Genomic DNA, 27,418 nt, shown 5'->3' with positions numbered 1-27,418 from the left:
TCACACTTAAGCATTAAGACCCGAACTCTGTGATTTTGTTGAGAACACTGCAGAATCCATGTTTTCGTCAGAGTTCGGTGTTTTTCATGTCTGTGCCAGATAAAAGGAACAGCTATTCCTCTGTCTCCATTCGTTATCAAGAAATGTGATTAACCCAGCTCGAAATAAGCTAAACAGTCTCCATTTTTATGTACCTTTGTTTAACACGATGGAGTTGACATGTATGCCTTCTGTCTTTGAATCACCATAGATTCATATATATATTCATCATACGTTATTCATCTTATCCTGATATAAAGTATTATACAAACCTGTATGTATATTAGTTAACTTGTTTGTGCAAAACCTGTGATGTTGTTTCAAGGATATAAATGACGAACAATCGTGGCCTTGGAGATCGAACAAACTACGCAGAGGAAGATACTGCTAAAACAACAAGAATTTCACCATGAACAATGACAGCCATCTCAGAAAATTGCAATGTCATGAGGGCGGGAACTCTCTTCTTACTTGTGTTCGAAGAGAAGCCCTGGGTCCACTGTTAGGAACCTCACTTCTCCCACAATTGTGAAAATAAACACTGCATTTTGAACCACTAATAGTGTCAGAGGTTTTTTACCTACAACATCCACACAGTGACCCAAGCCCGGGACTCGAACACGGCCCCTGGTGCTGTGAGGTAGCAGTGCTAACCACTGTGCCACCGTGCTGCGCTTGGAGGGTAGTTCAAAATCAACCACAATGTTGTGACACTGGAGTCACATGTAGGCCACACCAAGTAAGGATGGCAGATTTCCTTCCCTGAAGGACATTAGTGAACCAGACAGGTTTTTACAACAATCGACAATGAATGCATGGTCATCAGTAGATTCTTAATTCCAGATTTTTTTATGGAATTCAAATTCCACCATTTGCCATGATGGGATTCCCAGCATTAGCTGAGTTTCTGGATTAATTGTCGAGCAATAATACCACTAGGCCATCACCTCCCCTGCCAGGGAGAGTGATGAAGTTTGGTGGGGATTGAAGAAAATGGCTTCATTCTACCCAGCATTTACTTGGAGGAAATTTCTGTTCATTTGGTACTCAATGTTAAATAAGCAGTCTGACACATTAGAGACATGGAGGGGATGAGAAAGGCGGTGAGGTAGAAATGGGTAGCATGTATAATGTCACCAAGGCGCAGTGTGAAGATGTGAAATAGAAGGCGTCCAAGGCTAGGTCCTTGGGGGGACACCAGGGGACACCACACAAACGGTCAACGGTGAGACATGCTGGAAGAGAGTGACCATGTGAAAGGTTCCTTCACCTGACGAAGGAGCAGCGCTCTGAAAACTTGTGATTTCAAATAAACCTGTTGGACTATAACCTGGTATCGTGTGATCTCTCAGCTTGTCCAAAGATGTGCGGGTTAGGTTGATTGGCCATGCTAAAATTGCCCCTTAGTGTCCTGGGGTGCGTAGATTAGAGGGATTAGTGGGTAAAATATGTAGGGATATGGGGATAGGGCCTGGGTGGGATTGTGGTCGGTGCAGACTCGATGGGCCGAATGGCCTCTTTCTGTACTGTAGGGTTTCTATGATTCTATGATTTCTATGATTGTCCAGCCCAGTCCAATACCGGCATCTCCACACCACGTGAAAAGCTACAGATAGGTTACAAAAGACAGAGAGGAATAGTTTACCGTGATCACATAGGATACCATTTGTGACTTTGGCAAGAGCTTCAGTGGAGTGAACAGACAGCATGGTTTTGTAAGAGGGAGGTCGTGCCTTACAAATTTGGTGGAGTTTTTTGAGGAAGTGACAAAAACGGTTGACGAAGGAAGGGCCCTGGATGTCGTCTATATGGATTTCAGTAAGGCATTTGACAAAGTCCCTCATGGCAGGTTGGTTAAGAAGGTTAAGGCTCATGGGATACAGGAGAGGTGGCTAGATGGGTAGAAAACTGGCTTGGCCACAGGAGACAGAGGGTGACAGTCGAAGGGTCTTTTTCTGTCTGAAGCTCTGTGAGCAGTGGTGTTCCGCAGGGCTCTGTACTGGGACCTCTGCTATTTGTGATATATATAAATGATTTGGAAGAAGGTGTAACTGGTGTTATCAGCAAGTTTGCAGATGACACGAAGATAGCTGGACTTGCGGATAGCGATGAACATTGTCGGACAATACAGCAGGATATAGATAGGCTGGAAAATTGGGCGGAGAAATGGCAGATGGAATTTAATCCAGATAAATGCGAAGTGATGCATTTTGGAAGAACTAATGTAGGGGGGAGTTATACAATAAATGGCAGAGCCATCACGAGTATAGAAACACAGAGGGACCTCGGTGTGCAAGTCCAGAAATCCTTGAAGGTGGCAGCACAGGTGGAGAAGGTGGTGAAGAATGCTTGCCTTTACAGGACTGGATATAGAGTATAAAAGGTGGAGTCTGATGTTGCAGCTGTATAGAACGCTGGTTAGGCCGCATTTGGAGTACTGCGTCCTGTTCTGGTCGCCGCACTACCAGAAGGGCGTGGAGGCTTTAGAGAGAGTGCAGAGAAGGTTTACCAGGATGTTGCCTGGTTATGGAGGGTCTTAGCTATGAGAAGAGATTGGGTAAACTGGGCTTGTTCTCCCTGGAAAGACGGAGAATGAGGGGAGACCTAATAGAGGTGTACAAAATGATGAAGGGTATAGATAGGGTGAACAATGGGAAGCTTTTTCCCAGGTCGGAGGTGACGATCACGAGGGATCACGGGCTCAAGGTGAAAGGGGCGAGGTATAACTCAGATATCAGAGGGATGTTTTTTACACAGAGAGTGGTGGGGGCCTGGAATGCGCTGCCAAGTAGGGTGGTGGAGGCAGTCACGCTGGCATCGTTTAAGACTTACCTGGATAGTCACATGAGCAGTCTGGGAATGGAGGGATACAAACGAATGGTCTAGTTGGACCAATGAGCGGCACAGGCTTGGAGGGGCGATGGGCCTGTTTCCTGTGCTGTACTGTTCTTTGTTCTTGAGTGGCAGGCATCAATGTCCAACTTGAGGGATTAGAAGGTGGTTTTTCTGGGAAAGGTGGACATTTATTTGAGAGACAACAGCACATTCAGGTAAGTTGGAGAGGTCGGACAGGTTAGAGTTAGGGTGGTAGTATTCGCAGATGGAGGAGTCGAGGGTGTTTTTTTTTATAGGTCTGTATTTGAATAGTCCATTACACACCTGGCCAATCTCCCATGTTCTACCAGCAGTAAACCTGAGGTCATTTAAGGGCTCACTATCCATGCCCCTAAATCGCAGGAGGCTCCATTAACCCTGTCTTAGTTGACCTTTGATTATTTTTTAAGTTCTTGTCTTTGTAAACTACTGTAGCCCCACAATGCTTCAAGGTTTCTGTGCTCCTCTGATTCTGGCCTCTTGAGCATTCCTGATTTTAATCTCTCCACCGTTGGTGACCATGCCTTCATCTGCCTGGACTCTGACCTTCTTAAACCCTTCTACCTCACTACATCTCTTCCTTTCATTCACTCCTTAAAAGCGATTTCTTTTGATCAAACGTTTGGGCATCCATCTTAATATTTTATGTAGCTCTACGGGGAGGCAATGGCCTAATGGTATTATCACTGGGCTATTAATCTAGCAACTCAGCTAATGCTCTGGGGGCCCAGGTTCAAATCCTGCCACGGCAGATGGTGGAATTTGAATTCAATTTTTTAAAAATCTGGAATTAAGAATCTAATGATGACCACAAAACCCCATTGTTGACTGTCGGGAAATCCCATCTGTTTCACTAATGCCCTTTAGGAAAAGAAATCTACTGTCCTTACCTGGTCTGGCCTACATGTGACTCCAGAGCCACAGCAATGACATTGACTCTCAACTGCCTCCAAGGGCAACTAGGGGATGGGCAATAAATGCTGGCCAGCCAGTGATGCCCATGTCCCATGAATGAATTTTAAAAAACTAATTTATACTTTACTGTGAAGCATCTTGGAACGCTTTGTGACATTAAAGGCACTGTATAAGTACCAGTTGTTGACAGCAGACTTGCAGAGCAGGGGTTGAGTACTAGCAAAATTAATGATCCCTCCTGATTTCACATCACATTTACCTTTCCACTAAAAATACTGAAACAAAATAAATATGGGCTTTTCAAGCAAGGAAAAATGAATGTTCACAAAATGTCCTTAACTTCAGCCTTTATTAAACATTAATTTTCTTACATGGATATTAAATCACAATTTCAACAATCATAGTACTGCATAGTATTAAATGCAATGTAAAAATATAAATGTATTTAATTTTTCTCACAACTTTTCCCATCCTCTCAAAACATTGATTCTGATTAGATTACAATTCCATTGGCGGCACCCTCCTCACCCAATTTACAATTATTCATGTGCGAGTTGACAGGCTATTTAACTGTGCGAGCTCTTTCATATCCAACGTTCACACTGTGTGCATTTCTAACTGGGGTCACCGCAGAGCACCAGAAGCAGGAGGCTGGGCTGAACTCTCCTCGACCTGCCCCACTGCGGCCGCGGAAGCTGGGTTACGTTGTCAAATATGGGATCTTCCCGACGTGTATAGTACGATGAATTGTTCGTTAAATTCCATGAACCATGAGAACATATGTTTGAAATTAGTGCTATTGGAATGAATATACATCCGACAAACTAGTTAAGGAATCTTGATAAAGATTCTGTAAGATAAATGGTCACGATTCCAAAGAATTTCCACAATACCTGATAGGTATATGACATGATCTACAATATGTAAAATATGTCAACAAATAAGGTAGGTTTTAATATAAAACAAATATATATAAAATCTTAGCTTAGATACAGATCATACTGAGGAATAAGCTGATGGATAAGCTTTGTAGCAAATTAAGTGACTGCTGAACATTGTTGGTCTTGTACGTGCATGCATTTCTCTTAACTTGTACATATGACTACAGCTAATAATTTCACAGACATTTCTTACTAGGTATGATGTACTTAGCTCTAAGTTCCACATTCTTTGAGTGGTGTATGTCATTTTATTTAGTTATCGGCATTTGAGGGTATAAATAATATATATGAAAATTGTCTACTACATAGCAACACAATTCACGTCAAAATTTGAGGTCTTGAATTTAAAATATGCATTTGTCTGCAGGCGTTGCTTTGCATCAAGAAAAACACAGAGTAATGCAACAAAACTTAGAACTAACTCTGTTCGATCTGTTCTGTTGACTTAATATTCACAGCTTTTTGCGGTATTTTAGTGTCATTTCTTACTGCATTTGAAGTCTGGGCTTAAATGTTGTTAATGTAAGTGCGGGATGGGGGGAGAGGTTCTTTCCAGTTGTTAACAGTGGAAGGCTGAGTTTAATTCAGCCTGGATGACTGCGTGGAGTTTGCATGTTCTCCTCGTGTCTGGGTGGGTTTCCTCCGGGTGCCCCGGTTTCCTCCCACAGTCCAAAGATGTGCAGGTTAGGTTGATTGGCTTTCTAATTTTCTCCTTAGTGTCCCAGTATATGTAGGGGGATTAGCAGGGTAAATAAGTGGGGCTACGAGGATAGGGCCTGGGTAAGATGCTTTGTCAGAGAGCCGGTGCAGATTCGATGGGCTGAATGGCCACCTTCTGCACTGTAGAATTCTATGAACCAAATGGTCCAAAAGAGGGGTGTCAAACTCATATATTAGTGCCATAATAACTCAGGCAGAACACCACAGCCTCTTCATTCATTCTTCTGTGCTTTTGTTGTGTTCTTGGGGGAGACGGTGACATAATGGCAGTATCACTGGGGACCCGTGTTCAAATCCCACCACACAGATGGTGAAATTTGAATTCAATTAAAATCTGGAATTAAAAAGTCTAATGATGACCATGAAACATAATGAACACATCCGGTTCACTAATGTCCTTTAGGGAAGGAAACCTGCCATGCCTGGTCTGGCCTACATGTGACTCCAGACCCACAGCAATGTGTTTTGACTCAGAACAAGGGCAATTGAGGATGGTCAATAAATACAGGCCTGGCCAACAATGCCCGCATTCCATGAACAAATTAAAAGAAAACTGTTTTGCACTGTCCTCATTGCCATTTCCTGGCAGTCAAATGTTCAAGACTGCACATTTTTAAGTGCAGCTGGTCCAGTATCCCAGTGTTGGATTCCTTGGTCTCTCACTTTTCCACAATGCATCAGAAGGGCCAATTTATTCAGTTCAAATGGCGAGGTTCAATCTGACATGGTATTGATTGACCTGAACCTTCATTGTATCTCCCAATTTGCAAGTTGACTTTGTGCCTATATAACATTTTAAAAAGTCCAACAACTGAAGATTCCTGCTGCGAGAATTTGTGCTGGTCAGCCACAACCCAGACATCTTAATTGGATGGGTTAGGTAGAATTTCAAGTAAGGTGTCATTTGTAGCCCTACAGCTCTCTATTTAACTCCCCGAATCAATGAAAAAGCACTTACAATTTAACTGATCATAATAAAAATGCACCAAAATAATTCTTATGGCTCAGGGTAAAGTCCACCTGCTTCACACTACTGACATTTACAATGATCCTATCGTTCTGTTCCAGGTGAAATATTGCCCCCAAATAGATAGCCATGTGCCATGGGCTTTTCTCTCCATCTATAGATCTCATGGAACTCAGTAGCTTAATGGGTTCAGGGTAACTTGGAGTCAATTTAGTAATCATATGAATGATATGAGTGTTATTTTCAACCGTGTTTCGTGTATAGCCTCTAAATGAGACCTGGGAGTAGACAAAATAATCCCCATTTTTTGGAATAGTAAGTGCTCGGTCCTGGTAATTCAGTTTGCCCTTCGTAAACGCAAGTCCATTCTTGTCTTCCCACTGGAGAGCGTAGTATTCACCGTCAATCTTATCAGAGGAAGTCACTTTGGCTGAAATTAAAAATAAAAAGCTGGCGATTTAAAGCTTTCCTGTTTACATGAAACAATATTTTAAGAACATAAGAAATAGGAGCAGGAGTAGGCCATCTAGCCCCTCGAGCCTGCCCCGCCATTCAATAAGATCATGGCTGATCTGAAGTGGATCAGTTCCACTTACCCGCCTGATCCCTATAACCCCTAATTCCCTTACCGATCAGGAATCCATCTATCTGTGATTGAAACATATTCAACGAGGTAGCCTCCACCACTTCAGTGGGCAGAGAATTCCAGAGATTCACCACCCTCTGAGAGAAGAAGTTCCTCCTCAACTCTGTCCTAAACTGACCCCCCTTTATTTTGAGGCTGTGCCCTCTAGTTCTAGTTTCCTTTCTAAGTGGAAAGAATCTCTCCGTCTCTACCCTATCCAGGCCCTTCATTATCTTATAGATCTCTATAAGATCCCCCCTCAGCCTTCTAAATTCCAACGAATACAAACCCAATCTGCTCAGTCTCTCCTCATAATATTTTGAAGAAACCAATGATCGTAAGTCTTAGACAAGGGGATTTTCACAGTAGCTTAAAGCGGTAATGCAAGCCTATTTGTGACAGTAAATTTTTTTGTTGTTTATATATCCAATCCAATCCAAAGTCCAATTCAGAGTCTCAGCAAGTAAGATACTCCCAATCCAGACAGGGCTCTCACCTCCTGTCTCAGGCTTGATCCACATGATCCAAGCTGATTGGAGTAGGCACCTCTCCTCCAAGGCTTGACCTCATTTGCATCTTAGCCAAAAGGCCAAGATGCCACCTTAAAAAATTGCTTCAAATGAAGCCACAATGTAACCATATGACTTCAACCAAGTACAGCATGTTGACATTACACTTGATCTTAGCCAAGAATCCATAAATTTTTTTTTAATACTTTTCCAATTCAATCAAATCAAGTCCAATTCAGAGTCTCAACAAGTTGAGACATTTCCGATCCAGGCTGGCAAGGCAGGGCAAGCGACCATTTACCCTGTCCTGGGCCTGATCTACATGAGCCAAGCTGATTGGAGGAGGGAAAGCAATTCCTCCTCCAAGGCTTGATCTCATTTGCATCTTGGCCAAAAAGCCGAGATACTGCTTTTAAAAATTGCTTCATATGAAACATATGAAGCTTAAATGCAACCCAATGATCTCAACCAAGTGCAGCATCCAATCCACACCACACTTGATCCCAGCCAAAAGGCCGAGCCAAGAAGCCATAAATAAACATCTGGCCTGTTTCACAGGATTATAGTTGCTGATTAACACTTAACTATCTAAAGATTAAAAAGCACAAAACCTACTTTTTACATGAATATGACACAGTCGCATTGGTTGGCATTTGTAACTATTATCTATGACAGCTATCTAATTTTAAGATCTAAACATTAGCTTTCGCATTTGAACCCGTCAAAATGAATGAAACTTGAGCAGCCTTTTGTAAATCCCTTCATGCTAATACAGTGATGAAATCAACTCACAGGAAGTATCCTCTAGCAACACTGTCACTCTCAGGAAGGAATGTGACTCAAGTATTACAACAGTGAATGTGTCTTAGCACTTTCCAATTTGTGATTGTGGGAACATGACATTTTCTTTGTGTGAAACACAACGCAGTAACACATTCCTGCTGGATATTTTTGAGTTATTGCACCGATTGTTGAAATGACCTGCCTTTGTATTTATTAGAAATGAATTAGTATGCCTGGAACAATGAAAACAACATCCATGACCCGTGAACAAAACCTCAGGGCAAATACTGGTAAACTATGAAAAAAGGGAACTGTTAACAGAAGACTTAACCACTCGGGAAGCTGTTGGCCAGCCAAACATTTCGTGCAGAAACTGGTCCAAGCATGCACCACACAGTCTAACAATCTAGGTGATGTGAAGTTAATAATTTTGGGCTAAGGCGTATTTTCTAAAACATTCATGACGATCAGAATGTGATATTGTCCGACGGAAGTTTTAAGCAAGGCCAATAGGCCTTCTCTTGCACTCTGAAGATTCTATGATTCTGTGATTCTATTCTGTGCAGACTTTCAGTAGAATGTAGGCCTCAGTAGTTTTGACTACACTGGAGCACATACATATCACCATAGACCTGAAAATACTAGAATTGATTCCTGTATCTTACTATTTAGAATACAATTTGGCAGCACGGTGGCGCAGTGGTTAGCACTGCTGCCTCGCAGCTCCAGGGACCTGGGTTCAATTCTGACCTCGGGTGACATGTTCTCCTCATGTCTGCGTGGGTTTTCTTCGCATACTCCAATTTCTTCCCACAGTCCAAAGATGTGCAGGTTAGATGGATTGGCCATGCTAAATTTCCCCTTAGTATCCCAAGATGTTAAAGTTTATTTATTAATGTCACAAGTAAGCTTACATTAACATTGCAATGAAGTTACTGTGAAAATCCCCGAGGCGCCACACTCCGGCGCCTGTTCGGGTATACTGAGGGAGAATTTAGCATGGCCAATCCACCTAACTAGCACATCTTTCGGACTGTGGGAGGAAACCGGTGCACCCGGAGGAAGCCCATGCAGGCACAGGGAGAACGTGCAGACTCCGCACAGTAACCCAAGTCAGGAATTGAACCTGGATCTCTGGTGCTGTGAGGCAGCAGTGCTAACCACTGTGCCACCGTTTGTGGAGATTAGATGGATTAGCCATGGTAAATGTGTAGTTCTACAGGGTAAGGCAGGAGAGAGGGCCCAGGTAAGATACTCTGTCAGAGAGTTGGTGCAGGCTCAATGGGCCAAATAGCCTCTTCTGCACTGTAGAGATTCTAGGATTCAATGATACAATTTAATAATGATCGCATTGTTATAGATTTATTTTTTTCTAACTGTCTTTGAATGAATTTATATCAATCAACTGGTTACATCTGCCTGTGCATGATGAAATGGTGAGAAGTCTACAAGGTTTAAATGAAAGTTAGAAGCCAAGGCAATACAGGAGTTATTCTACTGATCGGACAGAGCAAACTTGCTGTTTTAAACTTCAATTGTAATCTTTTTAAAAGTTAATATTTTGAGGAAGTATTTTTTTGAAAACCGCAATGATTAGCTTGATGTAAATGAAAACAACATCTCTTACCTGTCAGATGTGCCCTTGGTTTGTCAACAAGTTGTTCTGGGGAGGGGAAAAAAAGTTAAAGTTTTGTTAACATTAAGGAACATTTCTTAATTTGACAATCAAAATGCAGAACGAATCAGAATTTCATATTTTTTTGAAGGATGCAAGTTTGTTTAAAGAATACTTACGAAACTTTTCAGGCCCAATCGGTGTTTCACTCTGAAAATAAAAGAAGTGTGTTTATTATGGAGTACACGCATTAATTAAACAAGTAACACATTCGATGCTGGACATCTTTGTCTTGGGTTCTACTTTAACTTTAATGCCAAACCAAGATAAAATTACAATGTCAATCATAACGCAATGTCACAATTGTTGGCAAACTTAGAATTTATCATGTCAAACCTTGAATTACAACCAATGTCAAATTTAAGATATTTGCAATTAATGTCAAACTTAAGGGAAATTTTAGAATCAATGTCAAACTTAAAATGTATAATAATAAGATAAAAGCAAATTACTGCAGATGCTGGAATCTGAAACTAAAACAGAAAATGTTGGAAAATCTCAACCGGTCTGACAGCATCTGTGGAGAGAGAATAGAGCCAACGTTTCGAGTCAGGATGACCTTTGGTCAGAGCTGCTGACGAAGCTGCAGACAAAGCTCTGACGAAGGGTTATGCAGACCCGAAACGTTGGCTCTATTCTCTCTCCACAGATGCTGTCAGACCTGTTGAGATTTTCCAGCATTTTCTGTTTTTGTTAAAACGTATAATGTCAAACTTAAACTTTGCCATGTTAAACATTGAAGTTTGACATTAATTGTAATTCAGAACCAATGTCAAACTTAAATGGCAAATTTTAAGTTTGACATTGACTCTAATTTTTTCCTGAATTACAATTGCTGCAAACTTTAGTTTGACATTGCACGTGTTTAGTTTATCAATTATAATTCAGGGAAAAGTTAGAATTAATGTCAAGCTTAACATGTATAGTGTCAACACTTCAAATTTGCATCAATTGTAATTCTGAGAAAATTTAGAATCAGTGTCAAGTTTAACATGTATAATGTCAAATGGATTTCTGGATCACTAGCCCAGTGACAATACTACTATGCCACGGAGTTAAGCAGGACATTGATTCTAAATTTTCTCTGAATTACAATTGTTGCAGATTTTAAGTTTGACATTATACATGTTAAACATAGAAACATAAACATAGAAGATAGGAGCAGGAGGAGGCCATTTGGCCCTTCGAGGCAGCTCTGCCACTCATCACAATCATAGCTGATCATCCAACTCTATAGCCTAATCCTGCTTTCTCCCCATAACCTTTGATCCCATTTGCCCCAAGTGCTACATTCAGCTGCCTCTTGAATACATTCAATGTTTTGACATCAACTACTTCCTGTGGTAATGAATTCCACAGGCTCACCACTCTTTGGGTGAAGAAATGTCTCCTCACCTCCGTCCTAAATGAATCCTCAGACTGTGACCCCTGGATCTGGACTTCCCAGTAACAGATTTAACAACACCAGGTTAAAGTCCAACAGGTTTATTTATAATGACATAACAGGTTTATTTATAAACCTGTTGGACTTTAGCCTGGTGTTGTTAAATCTGTTACTGTGTTTACCCCAGTCCAACGCCGGCATCTCCTCATCTGGACTTCCCACCATTGGGAATATCCTCTCTGCAACCACCTTGTCTAGTCCTGTTAGAATTTTATAAGTCTCTATGGGATCCCCTCTCATTCGTCTGAACTCCAGTGAAAACAATCCTAACCAAGTCAATCTCTCCTCATATATCATTAATTGTAATTCATTTGAAATGTTGACATTATCGATGTTAAACTCGACACTGATTCTAAATTTTCCTTGAATTACAATTGCTGTCAAACTTAACATGTATGATGTCAAACTGAAAGTTTGCATCAATTGGAAGTCAGAGAAAATTCAGATTCAATGTCGAGTTTGACATGCATAATGTCAACACTTCAAATTTGGCAATGGTAAACTTCGAAGTGAAACCAGTGTCAAACTACACGCATTCACGATCAAATGTCGAACTTCCGCGTTCACTTGGGTTCAGAAAGCCTCGGTTGAGGAAGATGGTGAGGGTCAGTCTTACCTTCTGGGCCGGGAGGTGTTGGAGAAGCAGGTAAACGCTGAGTGCAGCCAGGAGAAAGCAGCAGGAACAGCAGCAGGCGAGCAGCAAGCGGGTGCGTTTCCAGCGTGAATCCTGTAGCCGCAGCACGTCCGCCTGTCCCCCCATCATAGCCACCGAGTGGTCGCCCTGTACATCCATCGCTGCTGAGAGGGAGTGCCACGGCCGCACACTCGAGAGAGCTGGCGATTTGAATGTCTCGCCCTCAGCTTTCCCCCCGACATATAAACTGCAGCTTTCCTAAGGAACTGTGACGTGGGAATCCGTGCAGGGAATGCCGCCTACGATACGAAACTCAGAGCAAGCTGTATGTGTGTGTTTTTAAATGTTGTATTTTTAACTGCCCCCCCCCTCCCCCCCCCCAAGTGAAAACTGGAAAGTCCCAGCACAAGGAACCTTTTTCATCGAGATATCAAAACCTCACTCGGATTTGCAAAACACAGCAGCGGCCAGTTTGGAACTAACAAGCACACACAAGAGTGAAAGTGTTGCCTTCACATCAAAAAAAATTTTTTTCAAACACCCACATGGCCCTCTTTATGCTGTACTAGAAAGAGTAGCGAGTGAGGGGGATTTCACTCAAAGGGGTTTATTATTTATATTTCCACCTGGATTAGAAATGTATCTTCAAAATAGTTCTCTTGTTTCTGATTCCCTGTAATTTCATGGTAAGTTTTTTAAAAATTTATTCCAGCACAGTGGTTCGCACTGCTGCCTCACAGCGCCAGGGACCCTGGTTCCATTCCAACCTTGGGTCACTATCTGTGTGGAGTCTGCACGTTCTCCCCGTGTCTGCATGGGTTTTCCCCGGGTGCTCCGGTTTCCTCACATCCTCCAAAGATGTGCAGGTTAGGTGGATTGACCATGCTAATTTGCCCCTTAGTGTCAGGGAGATTGGAAGTTACGGGGATAGGGCCTGGGTGGGACTGTTTTGGGTGCAGGCTTGATGGACCAAATGGCCTCTTTCTGCACTGTAGGGATTCTATGATTCAGAAGCCAAAGCACAGATTCCCCAGGCCTCACTTGGCTCTGGCTCTGGCCTCACCAAGCCAATTTTAGTGAGCTCTGACCAAGGGTCATCCAGACTCAAAACATTCGCTCTATTCTCTCTCCACAGATGCTGCCAGACCTGCTGAGTTTTTCCAGTATTTTCTGTGTTAGAAAGTTGGATCTCCCCTCGAAGGGAGATTTCACAAAGGTACTCCGAACGATAAAAGGGGATTTTGAGTAAATAGTTCTTCTTGGCAGGAGGATCAGTGTTCAGATTTACAACAGTTGGGGAAAAAAGACAGGAGGGAGAATTGAAGAATTTTCTTTTGTACAGCTCGTTACGCTGATCTGGTGTGACCTGAAAAACACCTCACATGATGAGCAGCTGGGGTCTGGAGGTGTGGTGAAAGCAGGTTCAATCCCATTCAAGAAGGCATTGGATGATTACTTGAGTAGAAACAATGTGCAGGGGTACAGGGAAAAGCATTGAAATGGCACTAAACCATGATGCTCGCTTGGAGAGCTGGCGCAAAACACGATGGACCAAAGGGCCTCCTTCTGCGCCATAAAAATTCTGTGATTGAGAAAGTGTGGTGGAAAGAGGTTCTATAATTCTCAAAGGGGAATTGGATAAATCTTTGAAAAGGGGAAATAGTGTAGAACCGCAGGGGGGGAAATCGGGCATAGGATTAAATAGGTGCTGCTTTCAAAGATTGAATTGCGTCCTTTGGGCTAAATGGTCTCCTGGGTTCTGTGATTCAATGAACAGCGCAATGTTAGATGAGTAATAAGGGGAAAGGAATGACTTAAATAGGAAGTCACTTGCACAGCTCACAGTGGCTGTGCTGAGAATGGTATTGGTTTTTTAAAAAATAGATCTGTCCTTTTGGATTGTTGCAAGATGATTCAAAAGGGAGACAAAAGTTTGTGGTTAACAACATTGTCGGACAAATTGTAGAAAGTTGTTGCACATGCTCAATCTTGTTGCCAGTACTGCACATAACTTTGACTGATTTTGTTAGTGAGCTGACAGGAAGACTTAAGTAAGAGTTTGAGAGCAGATTTCCACTCCATCTGACGAAGGAGCAGCGCTCTGAAAGCTAATGGCATTTGCTACCAAATAAACCTGTTGGACTTTAACCTGGTGTTGTTAAAACTCTTACTGTGTTTACCCCAGTCCAACGCCGGCATCTCCACATCAGGAAGACTTAAAGCAGGCAAAATAATGTGCAGATATTTAAGAAGGTGACAAGACATGGGTACGGCAAAAATTAAAATGAGGTAAACAGATGAAGCCCTGCAAATGAAGCACTGCAAATGCAGCACACCTAAGATAAAATATTTATGCATTCTTTTCTTAGTTTTATATACGTCCGCACTGATTTTGTTAGCTAAATGGTCTCCATAAACAGTTGACAGATTAACTCCCTTCCTATGATTGGTAATTCACTTGACCATTCCACATATATTCAAACATACCTAAATTTCTTTCTTGCCCTTCAGTCCTCAATTTTGATAAAGGATTAAATCCACACCTTAATTTGTCAATCTCTTTCTAGAGTTGGCGACTGACTCAGCACTTTCTGGTTGTATTTTTTGGACTAACAACCCTTGTGTGTGTGTTTGTAAATATTCAAATAATGTTGTTTCAAATAATGCCCTTCGATTTGTGGTGTGTTGAGTATTTCCAGATTAAATCACGGAACTTGTACCATGCCGTTTGAGGTCTAATGTTAACATTTTCTTTATATTCAGCAAGCACTTTGATTAGACAGCGATTGTTTATCTGGTATGATTCCACCAACGCAAAGTTGCTTATTGTGGGATGAACCCTGCTTCACCGATAAACCATTCCTCATGCACGCCCTACCTCAGGTTATATAATGTCATTTAAGAATCAATCCATTTCAGTATATTTAAGCTTCTGAATTAAAAAATATACCTTATTCATAAATCTGTGAGAACATTACAAACGTTCCAAAATGACCATCACACAATGAAGTTACGTACATCAAGTAACATTCTGAGATGCTTCAGTACAGTAAAGGAAATGTTTCAGACATTTTACAATGGTCCACAGATGTTGCAAATTTATTTTACGGCTTTGCTACATAGAAAAAGTTACACTCCGAGGTGCTTCAGTACAACCGAGATACATGTAATACCCATTTCAGTATTACATAAACTTCTGGAAATAACTTTGGCATTAGCTTAATCCTTTTCTGGGCTAATGCACAGTCAAGGCAATATGATACTTTTAATATGCAGCGTGTACGTTTGCAAACCGATCGCTTGCAGCATTTGCCCAAACGCACAGATAGTAAGCAGGTGGTCAGTCACACATGCTTTGTGATTCGGGAGAAGCGTCTCGTTTATGTTCAGTCCTCGGGTTTCCAAGAGGCGAATGCTGAATATGAAGTGAAATAAGCGGCAGACCGGCCGGTGAAGTGGTCTGGAGAAACTGAAATTAAAACTCTAAACTGAAAGCAAGCAGAAGCATACTTCTGATTTATATTAGACGTAATCAGATTGGATTTGAATGGTTGAAGATTTACTCAGGAAGTAAGGTTGTGTTCATGAGAATAATAACGCTGTGTGTATTTTGACGTTGGAAATGTTCTCTTATGTACAACCATATGTACTTTTACTCGCTACATATACAATGTTAGTTGAAATATATTTTTTTGAAAAGAATCAGGAAAATTTTCTTCATAGCAACTGGAAGTATTTGTCGAATTTAATACATTTTTTCTGTAAAATTGAATATAACTTTCGATATCCCTGGCAGCAATTGCTTATCGGGGAGGGGTTGTCTTTAGTTCTGCAGGAACAACAGCGATTTGCAATTCAATTGACATTAAATGTACATCACCTGAAATGGCAAATAAGAAGATAGCATCAGCATTGGTACTTGTCTGACTTAATTGATCTGATTGTCAACATTAAAGGTGTCATATTTGCAAGGATGCACCAGTTACGTTTGTTTATGTCTGCTTTCGATTGCCACAGTTTGTGACGGTGTACTGATGTCTGTAGATTGTGCAGTCTGGGTGGGTGGTGATTGCTATGATTAAATATCTGCTTTAGGTTGTCCCTGGAAAAGGCATCTATGTGTTCTTTTTTGTTACTTTTTGTTTTAGCTTTACTATTTTCAGCCCACTGCCTCCTGCACCTTTTGAAGTTTTGATATCTATTCGAAGATATAAAAATGGAACATTTGTGCTCATTGTACTTTTGAGACTGGCATCGCTTATGTTCAAGTGTCTCGATAATTGGTGGCTATGTTATCAATTCCTGGAGTTTGCAACTCGTGATGCAGATCTCTCCTGAGGTGTGTTATTAATGTCTAGGTCAGTGGTTCCCAAACTTTTTTCACTGGGTAGCACTTTCGGAATAAAAATTTGCTCGCGCCACACCGAATTTTTTATTGATAAGGGATACATTCAAAAACAAACAAGAAACAACTCCTAGCAGTGCTTGATTCATAACATAGAACACAACTATTTTATAATATGATCATGGGACATCGTCCTCAGCATCACTTGATGCTCTTGCTCTCACTTGGGAAAAATATCTAACCCATGTTTAAATGTTTTTTTGATTGTCCTTGAATCTTCCCGCCACACTTGCCATCCTCTCTTGCCGCACCCTTTGAGAACCACTGACCTAGATAATTGGTGTTGAGTCTCTTAGGTTGTTGATGTTTGATAGATGCATACACTTTAGGTTATTATGTCTTGCCTTACCTTTTTTTTCACGTCTGCCTCATACTTGGCAATTATGGTTGATGTACTTACTGTGGGGCCCTTGTGATGGATTGGGTAGCGTCCCAGAAGTTCCAGGTTCGAGTCCCACCCCAGGCCTTGATAACCAAGGAAGGCGCATTCATAATGCGGCCAACCACACTGACAAAACCCTTTCACTACAGGCCAATGGCAGGTGGTAAGAGCGGGAGTGTCAGCCACCCTTGGTGTGGAGTGGCGACCTCAAGCTATAAAACCCCCACCACAGGATAGCAACTTCTTCTAGGTTAAAAAAAAACTCTCTGTGGAATCGGATGACAGTCATGCCTTGTGTGCCATTAGATGCACCAGATGCAGTAAGCCTGGCTGGCTGTGATTAATGGATTAATTCACCACTACATGTGGAATACATTCACTTTCTTCAACCCAAAACTTATAGCTTGTAATACCGTTGTATAACCATGGGTTGAAGGCTGTGTGGATGTGGGTATCCTTTCATGCAGCATTTATATGTGATTCAGTTCATTGATATTAGCATTTTTAAATGGCTTTCTTCACTGTTCTTTAATTTGATGATACAGTAAATTTGTAGTTCCCAAATTCTGTGTTCAAAGTTTCTTTTTAAAAAAATCTCCAATTGCTCACAATGATGCTGTGGTGGGCTTCCTGCTCCGAGCCAGCTTTTAGTTGCATTTCAAACTGGGTAAATAAATTGTTGAATCTATCCGTGCCATTCTGGCGTATGGTTTTATCCTACTACTGTAGATTTTTGAGAAGTCCTATTGATTGATATATTCAATTTTTATTTTCTTTTGGATCATCTATTCCTTCTTTCCGAGGTTTAGGGATAGTTTCTGTCGAATTAAAAGTATTACTCCAATCTTTTGTGCCGAAAAGGTATGTTTAAAAAGTCCATGGCGTTGGGTCTTGTTCTTTCAGTCCTTGGTCTTAAAATTCTTAATTTTGTGTCAATTTGCTTCAAATCAACATCATTCAGTGAGTGAAGACTATATGTCTGCTCTGTGTTTGCTTTAGTGTCCCGTTGTAAAATGCAACATGCACATTGAAAAATATCTTGTTGTGGTGACATTGCAGTTCCCTCATCAGCTTATTCCTGCTTTGTTAATTTCATATTTTAGCTTTATATACTACGGTATTGTCCATGATATGTTCTTGTCTATTTGTGGGGTTTTTTATGCATTGTTACTGGAAGGTAAATTATTTTTTAACTATTGCTTGTACAATAGGTATATTTAGAGCTTTTAAGTTTATTCAGTTTAGTTACGTTTATTTATTAGTGCCACATGTAGGCTTACATTAACACTGCCATTAAGTTGCTGTGAAAATCCCCTAGTCGCCACACTCCAGCATCTGTTCAGGTGCATGGAGGGAGAATTTAGCATGGCCAATGCATCTGACCAGCACATCTTTTGGACTGTGGGAGGAAAACAGAGCACCAAGAGGAAACCCACGCTGACACTGGGAGGGCATGCAGACTTCGCACAGTCGCGCAAGCCGGGAATCGAACCCGGGTTTCTGGCGCTGTGAGGCAGCAGTGCTAACCACTGTGCCACCATGCCGCCCACACAGTAATTACGCATGTTAGATGTCAACTGTGACTCAAATGCTAGCACCCTTGCCTACACATTGTGGTTCAAGTCCTATTATGGAGGATTGAGCTCATTAGCTAAACAGACGTCGTATCACAGAAGTGCTACAGTGTCTGTGGTGTGGTCTCACAGATGAGGTGTTAAACTTAGGCCCCAACTCTCCACCAGGGTCGATGTATATTTCATGGTGCTTTTTGTAGAAAAGCGAGAGAGTTCTCCCAGTGTCCTGACCAATCTTTATCACTGAAACAGATTATCTTTATTGCTTTAGTACTTCATTGGCTCTATAATGCTTGGGAATGTTCTGAGGAACTAAAAAATACTATACAAGCATTAAGTCTTTTATTTCACATTTATTTGTAGCAGTGAGATAGCTATGGTAGCAGTTCTACAGCGGTCTGCAATATTGTTGCTCCGCCAAGCACTATTTTGAAGTAATGTTTTAAAAGCTTAAAGCTGCCTCATGATACTTCTGTGCAGGAATGTAGCTGATGACTTTAAAGATGGAGTCAATGGAGTGGCTGATAAGTTGGAAGAAACCACTTCTATACATTTTTAATGCCAGAAATCTAGCCTTCCTTGGGCGGCACGGTGGCACACTGCTGCCTCACAGCGCCAGGGACCCGGGTTCAAATCCGGCCTTGGGTGACTGTCTGTCTGTGTGGAGTCTGCACGTTCTCCCCGTGTCCGCATGGGTTTCCTCCGGGTGTTCCAGTTTCCTCCCACACTCCAAAGATGTGTGGGTTAGGTGGATTGGCCATGCTAAATTGTCCCTTAGCGTCAGGGGGGATTGGCAGGGTAAATGCATAGGGTTACAGGGATAGAGCCTGGGTGGGATTGTTGTTGGTGCAGGCTCGATGGGCTTCCTTCTGCACTGTGCAGGTTAGGTGGATTGACCATGCTAAATTGCCCCTCAATGTTTTGGGGATTAGCAGGGTTAATAGCACGGGGATAAGGCCTGAGTGGGACTGTTGTCAGTACAGGCTTAATTGGCCTCCCTCTGAACTGTATGCATTCTGTGACTCAGGATGCATTGATTTTTGGAGCGTGTAACTAATTAAACTAATCCACGCACAATTTTAATTTACTATCCCCAAAACACAATTTTTATGTACTGCAGTGAGTGACATAGACTGCATGTACTGTATCTTCACTCAAGAATAACCCCTGTTGAAAACAGTTGCAACTGTTCAGATATAATCTGCATCCTTTGAAAGTAGTCAGCATGCATTCAGCATTTCCAGCTTTTGTGGAAAGTGATTAATAGATCCCAGACTGCATCCCAACCGCTTCCCACCATCTCCATTGTTGTTGGTAACTGGGGATTTTGGAATTACTTAATATCTTTTAAGTTTATTTTAATCTCCTGATGTACAATGTACCTGTCAAAGTAGTTCTATGTTTCCACCTTTGAAAGTCACTGGGTGGGATTTTACGGCCCCAAAACCGGAAAATCACGAAGCTTTCTGTGGTCTGCCCCTCACCCACTCCAATTCCCATTGCGGGCGGAATGGAAAAATTCACCCCACTGTCTTATTTATTTATTAGTGTCGCAAGTAGGCTTACATTAACACTGCAATGAAGTTACTGCAAAAAACCCGTAGTCGCCACACTCCGGTGCCTGTTCGGATACACTGAGAGAGAATTTAGCATGACCAATCCACCTAACCAGCGCATCTTTCAGACTGTGGGAGAAACCAGAGCACCCGGAGGAAACCCACGCAGACACGGGGAGAATGTGCAGACTCCACGCAGACAGTGATCCAAGCCGGGAATCAAACCTGAGTCCCTGATGCTATGAGGCAGTAGTGCTAACCACTGTGCCACCCTATCTCATCCTCTTGCAATATCTGACATGCCTGAATCTCCATGTAAAGGCACGAATTCCCAACACATCAAAACAATTTGAGTTATCCAGCATTTTCCCCCTCCTCCCATTTCTTAACTGGTTGAAATCTTTAAACTTGCCGGTACCTCCCTAAACAGTTGGCCTGGATTTGAACTTGGGAGGGAAATTCTCTGTAGGACTTGGGTGTAGTGGCCTGGATGTGGATGTGAAGTTGTTACTTGTGGAATTTAACTGCAGGGCAGCTATAGATTTTTTTAAACTATAGTGTTCCCATTCATAAGCAACCTGATCTACAGGTTGGACACCTTCCAGTTAGGAAGGCATCTTCAAGAGGCCAAAACCTACGAGAGAAGGAAGGTGCATTGGGGAAGTGAGAGAGCTCCATGAAGGCGCAGCCTGTTGGGGCGGACAAGGGGGTGGAGGAAGGAATGAGTCAATTGGCAGCTTCTCAATTTTGAGGGTGGAGGTGGAGGGCACAATGCAGAAGAGCCCATTCAGCCCATCGAGTCCATACTGAATCTGACCCAGTATTTTTTACCCAGTCCCTCTTCCCTACCCTATCCCTGTAATGGCTAACTCCCCCTAACCTAAACATCTTGCCACTGAGGGGCAATGCACCTAACATGCACATCTTTGTACTGTGGGAGGAAACTAGAGTACCCGGACGAAACCCGCGCAGACATGGGGAGAATGTGCAAACTCCACACAGACAGTCACCCAAGGCCGGAATTGAACTCAGGTTTCTGGAGCTGTGAGGCCGCAGTGCTTGCCACTATGCCACTCAGGGTGGTGCGGGGAGGGTGGGATATGGGTTCTGATGGTATGGGAAGAGCTGATAGCCGTGACTAGAGGAGCACGAGTTTGCTGAGTGACTTGTTGGACGTGAAGGAAGCACTCCCACTTTTTCCTGACCCACAAGCAATGCTGTAAATAAATGGGTTTTGTCCTTTCGTATCCTTTAGGTGGGATAAAAAGTCTCAATGAGGAAATAAGAAATTTACAAATGGATGTGTATAGGTTACGTGAGTGGGCCAAAATATGGCAGATGAAGTTTAACCTGTATAAATGTGAGGTTACCCATTTTGGTCAGAAAAGTAGAAAGGCAACTTATTATTTAAATGGAGAGAGACTTCGGGGTGCTTGCGTGCAGAGGGACCTGGATGTCTCATGCATGAGTCGCAGAAAACTTGTATGCAGCTACAGCAGGTAGCAAATGGAATTTATAGCTAACGGAATAGAATGTAAAAGTCAGGAAGTGTTGCTGCAACTATACAAGGCATTGATGAGACCGCACCTGGAGTACTGTGTACAATTTTGGTTCCCTTATTTGAGGAAGGATGTAGTGGTGTTGGAGGCAGTTCAGAGGTGGTTCACTAGATTGATTCCAGACATGAAAGGTAGCTCTTATGAAGAGAGATTGAGCAGTTTAGGCCGATACTCTCTAGAGTTTAGAAGAATGAGAGGGGGATCTAATTAAGGTATATAAGATGAGAAAAGGTAGTGACAAAGTAGATGTAGAAAGGATGTTTCCTCTTGAGGGGCAATCGAGAACAAGAGACCATAGTTTTAGGATACGGGGTGGCAGATTTAAAACCGAGATGAGGAGAAACTACTTCTCTCAAAGGATGGGGTATTCTGTGGAATTCACTACCCCAGAGTGCGGTGGATGCTGTGTCACTGAATAAATTGAAGGAGAAGTTGGACAGATTTTTAATTAGTAATGACTTGAAAGGTTACGGAAAATTGGGTAGGAAAGTGGAGTCGAGACCAAGACAAGGTTATCCACGATCGTATTGAAAGACGGAGCAGGCTCAAGAGGCTGAATTGCCTACTTCTTCTCCTAATTCTCATGAAATGATGAAAATAGAATTGAAATAAAGACACATATCCTTATTTTAATATTCAGATGACCAATCTGCTACCCACGCTTGTCCTGTCTTCATTACAACCAGAAGTGGGTTAATTCTGTTCCTGTTGCAGAGTCTTTGCACTCGTTTTAACTTCTGACCCAATTCCGAACTGTTTTTTTTGGAGTTAAGACTTATCCCGTGTGGTTTGAACTGGAGGAACGCGCAGGCAGAAAAAATATTAATAGCAAAATGGCTGAAGGTCTTCATGGCCTTAACTCATGAAGCGTATTTTTCTTCAGATGGTACAATCCACTAATGAAGCAACAAAGATGCACTCACTGAAAAGGTCATGTTAGCAATGGAAAGCAGAAGTACAGAACGTACAGGAAAGACTCAGTGGACGATTATTTTAATCCATTACTGAGGTCAAATTTGGAAAATTGGCTCCAATTTGGGACCAAGTGCTGAGCATGGTATGTGACAAAGAAAGGCTGGCAAGACAAAAATACATTGAGAGGCAACAAAATCCAAATTGTTAAATGCTGCCTCACAGCACCCATGGACTCAGGTTCGATTCCTGGCTTGGGTCACTGACTGTGTGGAGTTTGCACCTTCTCCCCATGTCTGCGTGGGTTTCCCCCGGGTGCTCCGGTTTCCTCCCACATTCTGAAAGATGTGCTGGTTAGGTGCATTGACCCGAACAGGCGCCGGAGTGTGGCGACTGGGGAAATTTCACAGTAACTTCATTGCAGTGTTAATGTAAACGTTACTTGTGACTAATAAATAAACTGGGGATTAAGTGGATTTCAGTGGATATAATTCTACGACCAGAGGTACAATTATGCAGTAAAACAAAACACCAAATTGGGACATTTTCTCCCAATATTGTAGCTAATGTGCAGTCAAATCACTTCAAGACTGGCTATCATTGATTTAATTGTTTAATAAAGAAATGCGATACATGTATGGTGCACTGACAGAAGTGATCAAATACTCTGAGACATTCTGATACAGATTTGCTGCCTGGGACTATAACTGGTCCGGTGAACATGCAGATCACGGTGGTAAATTTGTGGCCTGGGCTTTTCCCTTCGTGTCATGGGTTAGAGTTAACAGTTTCGCACACATTTCTATCTCATGTTTTTTCACGTGCTTCACGTTCAGCTTGTTTGAAAGATTAAATGAATTGGATTCGCTCGTTGTTATGGGGAAAATCTGTTAGGGTCTACCTTTTAAAGACGGCTGCTACTTGCCAAATTGAGGGTGGACTCGACAAACAAAGAAACCTTGATGAGACCCTGACTGGATGCAAAATTGCTGCATAATTTAATATCATTGTGACGTGAACTCTCAAAGAGCCACCTCTGCACAGAAATTCTTATAGTGTGACTTTTACACCCTGTCTCATTGAAACATATTGTCCGGAAGTCATGTACAATGTTCGGAGATCATTTTCTATTACATATTCAGTGTTGTTACATAGCAGAATTCCAGTTGTGGATAGGTTTCGGGTACACATTAATAGCTCCCAATTAGCTTTTAATGTACAGAGGCAAGATCTGCTAAATTTTAATGTACATCCATTGTCAATTCCTGTAACTATAACCTCTCTCAGCACTCTGAGTTTTGAGACAGTTCTGATTGTGTTCGAATACACAGATGCCCATGCCAGGGGCCTCCACTCAGGACATGGGGCATTCCTGTAATGGCGGTGAAGCCTGCAGTCCAGGCCTCCTGCTGAGCCTGCCCAACAAGAAAATTGATCCATTAGCCTGCCGGGGGTATCCGTGACCTGACGAACACATCTGTGTACTGAGGCCTGTGAGATCCCACAGAGGTTGTCACTGGGTGCCTGAAATGACCCTGTTGTGTAGAAGTTGAGGGCCGCCATCACCTTAACCTTTACTGGGGGCGGGTGGCCGCCCCTCCCCTCAGGTGCCAGGTGTGTGAGCACCTCACACAAATGCCAGACTGTGTCCTTGAATAGGTGGAGCTGGCGATGGTACATAACCTCCAACAGCCTCTCGAATGAATGCCTGGTCCGGTTCGTGCCTCCGCATCCTCCTTCTTCTGGCCACCCTTTCGTGAGACTGCTCTCCCACCTCATGGCCACCAGTGGCAGCAGCACCCCCGCCCTGCCCCAGCCCCTTTCCTGAGGGCCTGCCACTGGCTGCTCCTGTGGTGGCCTCCCCACACTCTCCACCTCCCGAGCCGCCTGCTCTTCCTCAGCCACCACCATGATGGCCAACTCTAAATCAAGCAGTCTGAGATCCATTCTGCTCAATGGGGGTTAGAGAGAGAGAGATTGATAGATTCATGTCATTGCTTGCATCTACCCCAGCACCAACGCCCCCTCCGCGCCCCCCCCCCTTCCCCATCCCACCTCTCATTTGGTCCAGTACTCCCACTTCTGGATATGCTGGCAACACAACACAATCTGTGGTGCCATGCATCACCTGATTAGGTTGCCTGCCATTGGCATCATGGTAAACGCTGGCATCCCCACATTGGCATCATGAACGTGGCTGGCAGGGAGAGTATGCAGATGAGTGTGCGGGCGTGACCATTGCACTCCCTTGAGCCATTGCCTTGGGTGCAATTACAGCATTCCCTTCCAGGCATGTGTTGCAGGTCTGGGACATGGGGCAGGGACAGACTCCTAATTATCACAAGATGGGTTTCCATTCACTGCAGAGTCCATGCAGTATGAGTGTTTATGTTAACCTGAGCACCCCTGCTTGGAGCACCAGCTGCTTGAACTGATGAGTCCTCAAGTAGCACATGGTGCACTCCCTCCACCCACCCTCACTGAAACCTCAGCACACCCCACAGCCAGAACACGGGAACAACACAGTGGCTGCAGAGAGCGGCCTGGCCAGCACTCCATTAAGGGCCTTAACCCACCCCACAGGGCTAGGGCACAGCAGCTGAAGATCTCCCGGAAGCTCCCCACAGAGAGCAGCCAATCTCCAGGCCCTGCCCCCAACCTCCCCAGCGCTCCAGGGGGCTGCAGCTCCATAAAACCTACCTCCTTACTCCTGTTCAATGTTGCAACACCAACTCCCGACTTTTATGTAACAGTTGTAAACCGCGCCAGAGTGACATCATGCCAGAGAGGTGGGAGATGCTGACGAGCATGGAGATTGTTGTCACGGACCCCCTACTCAGATGGTAAGGTATGTAAGCACATGAAAATTTCCGTTACATTGATTTTCAGTATGGTTCCGTCAGCGCCAAAAATCTTGGGTTGGGAGACACTGTTGGGGCGGGAACACTCGCACGAATCCCGCAAATCGGCCGACCCGAGAATCTCCCGGCTCTCTGCGCTAAGAAAATAGCGCAGAGGGATGGAAGAATCACCGCCATAAAAACTAGAGGCAGGAGTAGGCCATTCGGCCCTTCGAGCCTGCTCCGCCATTCATTATCATCATGGCTGATCATCAAATTCAATATCCTGATCCCCACTCCCCTCCCCCCATATCCCTTCATCCCTTTAGTCCCAAGAGCTATATCTAATTTCTTCTTGAAATCACACAAAATTTGGCCTCAACTACTTTCTGTGGTAGTGAATTCCACACATTCACCACCCTCTGGGTGTAGAAATTTCTCCTCGCTTTAGTTCTAAAAGGTTTACCCCCTTATCCTCAAACTATGACCCCTCGTTCTGGACTCCCCCACCATTGGGAACATTCTTTCTGAATCTACCCTGTCCAACCCTGTGAGAATTTTATAAGTTTCTATGAGATCCCCCTCACTTTTTCAAACTCCAGTGAATATAATCCTAACCGACTTGGTCTCTCCTCATATGACAGATCTGCCATCTCAGGAATCAGCACCGTACTATTAACCTGGACACTTAAGGATTGAATCCCACTGCGACAGATGGTGAAATTTGAATTTAATAAAATTCTGGAATTAAAAGTCCAATGATGACCTTGAAATCATTGTTGCTGAGTGTTAAAATAAAAACATCTGGTTCACTGACGTCCTTTAGGGAAAGAAATCTGCTGTCCTTGCCAGGTCTGAAGTACATGACTACCAGACCCACAGCAATTTGGTCTCTTAAAGTGCTCTCTGAAGTGGCCTAGCAAACAGTTCAAAAGCAAATAAGAATGTACACAGGCAAAGCCAGTGCAGCAAACACACCCCAGTGAATAAAAACAAAATCTCACATGAAATGATGTTTGAGAATTTATGACTTCAAGAGGATGCAACAACATAATGTCAGGAATTATTTTTGGTCTGCCAAATTGCTCTCTGCGTAACGGATTCAGGAAAGGTCAGAACACATTCTGACGTCTGATGCTATGTCGGTTCATTGGTTTATATGTGGCCGTGCCCAATAAAAGTTGTTACAGTCCAAGTAAGCCTGAGCATTATTTCCCATTGTACTGGGACGCTTGTGTGCTAACTTCCTTTAGTGTACTGTAATTTCCTAACAATGAGTTTCAGTGCCTCTCCCACTCAAAGACGCATAGGCTTTTTAGCCTGTTTCATTTTGCAGTACATGTTGGCATGGATTTTGTTGATGTTTGCTGGTATGTAAGAGAACGACATTTCATATTTTCACAATGTGCAGTGGCCAGAATTTTCTAGCCATTCACGCCGGTGGAAACTTCCGGTCCTGCAGATGGTGCAGCCCCCATTGTGGGTCCTCACAGCAGCGAGGGGACTATTCAACCTCACTGACAACAACAGGACCAGAAGATCCTGCTAGCGGCTAGAGATGGGCCACCTCCTGCCTCCGCGAAACACGCGACAGGTTGCATGGCAAATCCCACCCACGTTTATGTGGAACTTAAAGAAGCCAAACTGTCTGCTAATTCAATGCGAAACTGTTCTAACGAAAGCAATTGCAATATTTTTGAGCAAATGGGAAAGGAGCCCTCGCAATGCAAGCTTGCATTGGAGCTACAGGATATGTAGGTAAATAATCAAGGATCCCACGCACATGCTTTCTTCCACCTTCCATCGGGAAAAATATACAAAAGTCTAATGTGGCTGAATGGGCCATCTAAGATGGCGGGTTTACAAGAGCATGCTGGGATAATTGGACAAGCACTGAAACAGACAGGCTGCAGCCTCAAAAGAAATTGGACAGAGATAAACAGGCTGCAGCTGCAGACGTTGGAACACACAGGATATAGGCCATCTCACCTGATGAAGGAGCGGCGCTCCAAAAGCTCATGATACCAAATAAACCTGTTGAACTTTAACCTGGTGTTGTGAGAC

At 43.0% G+C, this 27,418-nt stretch overlaps 1 protein-coding gene across 1 annotated transcript; it reads right to left on the bottom strand.

Annotated features, from left to right (window-relative positions):
* Nucleotides 1–4,159: 4,159 nt before the first annotated feature.
* On the bottom strand, nucleotides 4,160–12,489 carry LOC144502535 (tumor necrosis factor ligand superfamily member 15-like). Its single transcript, XM_078226610.1, has 4 exons — nucleotides 12,109–12,489; nucleotides 10,168–10,198; nucleotides 10,001–10,036; nucleotides 4,160–6,886 (listed from the first exon to the last, which is right to left on the bottom strand). The coding sequence occupies exons 1-4, from the start codon at nucleotides 12,283–12,285 to the stop codon at nucleotides 6,459–6,461; spliced, it is 672 nt and encodes a 223-aa protein (XP_078082736.1). The 5' UTR covers nucleotides 12,286–12,489; the 3' UTR covers nucleotides 4,160–6,458.
* Between the last annotated feature and the right edge of the window lie 14,929 nt (nucleotides 12,490–27,418).

The sequence above is a fragment of the Mustelus asterias genome, chromosome 13, assembly GCF_964213995.1.
Source record: "Mustelus asterias chromosome 13, sMusAst1.hap1.1, whole genome shotgun sequence".
Taxonomy (NCBI): Eukaryota; Metazoa; Chordata; class Chondrichthyes; order Carcharhiniformes; family Triakidae; genus Mustelus; species Mustelus asterias.
This window is presented reverse-complemented; position numbering and strand designations above follow the sequence as displayed.

Coding starts and splice junctions, on each gene's coding strand:
- LOC144502535 (XM_078226610.1), bottom strand. CDS start 12,285: ATGGATGTACAGGGCGACCACTCGGTGGCTATGATGGGGGGACAGGCG. Junction 10,037..10,167: donor GATTGGGCCTGAAAAGTTTC/GTAAGTATTCTT, acceptor TCCCCTCCCCAG/AACAACTTGTTGACAAACCA. Junction 6,887..10,000: donor ACCAAGGGCACATCTGACAG/GTAAGAGATGTT, acceptor TTTTAATTTCAG/CCAAAGTGACTTCCTCTGAT.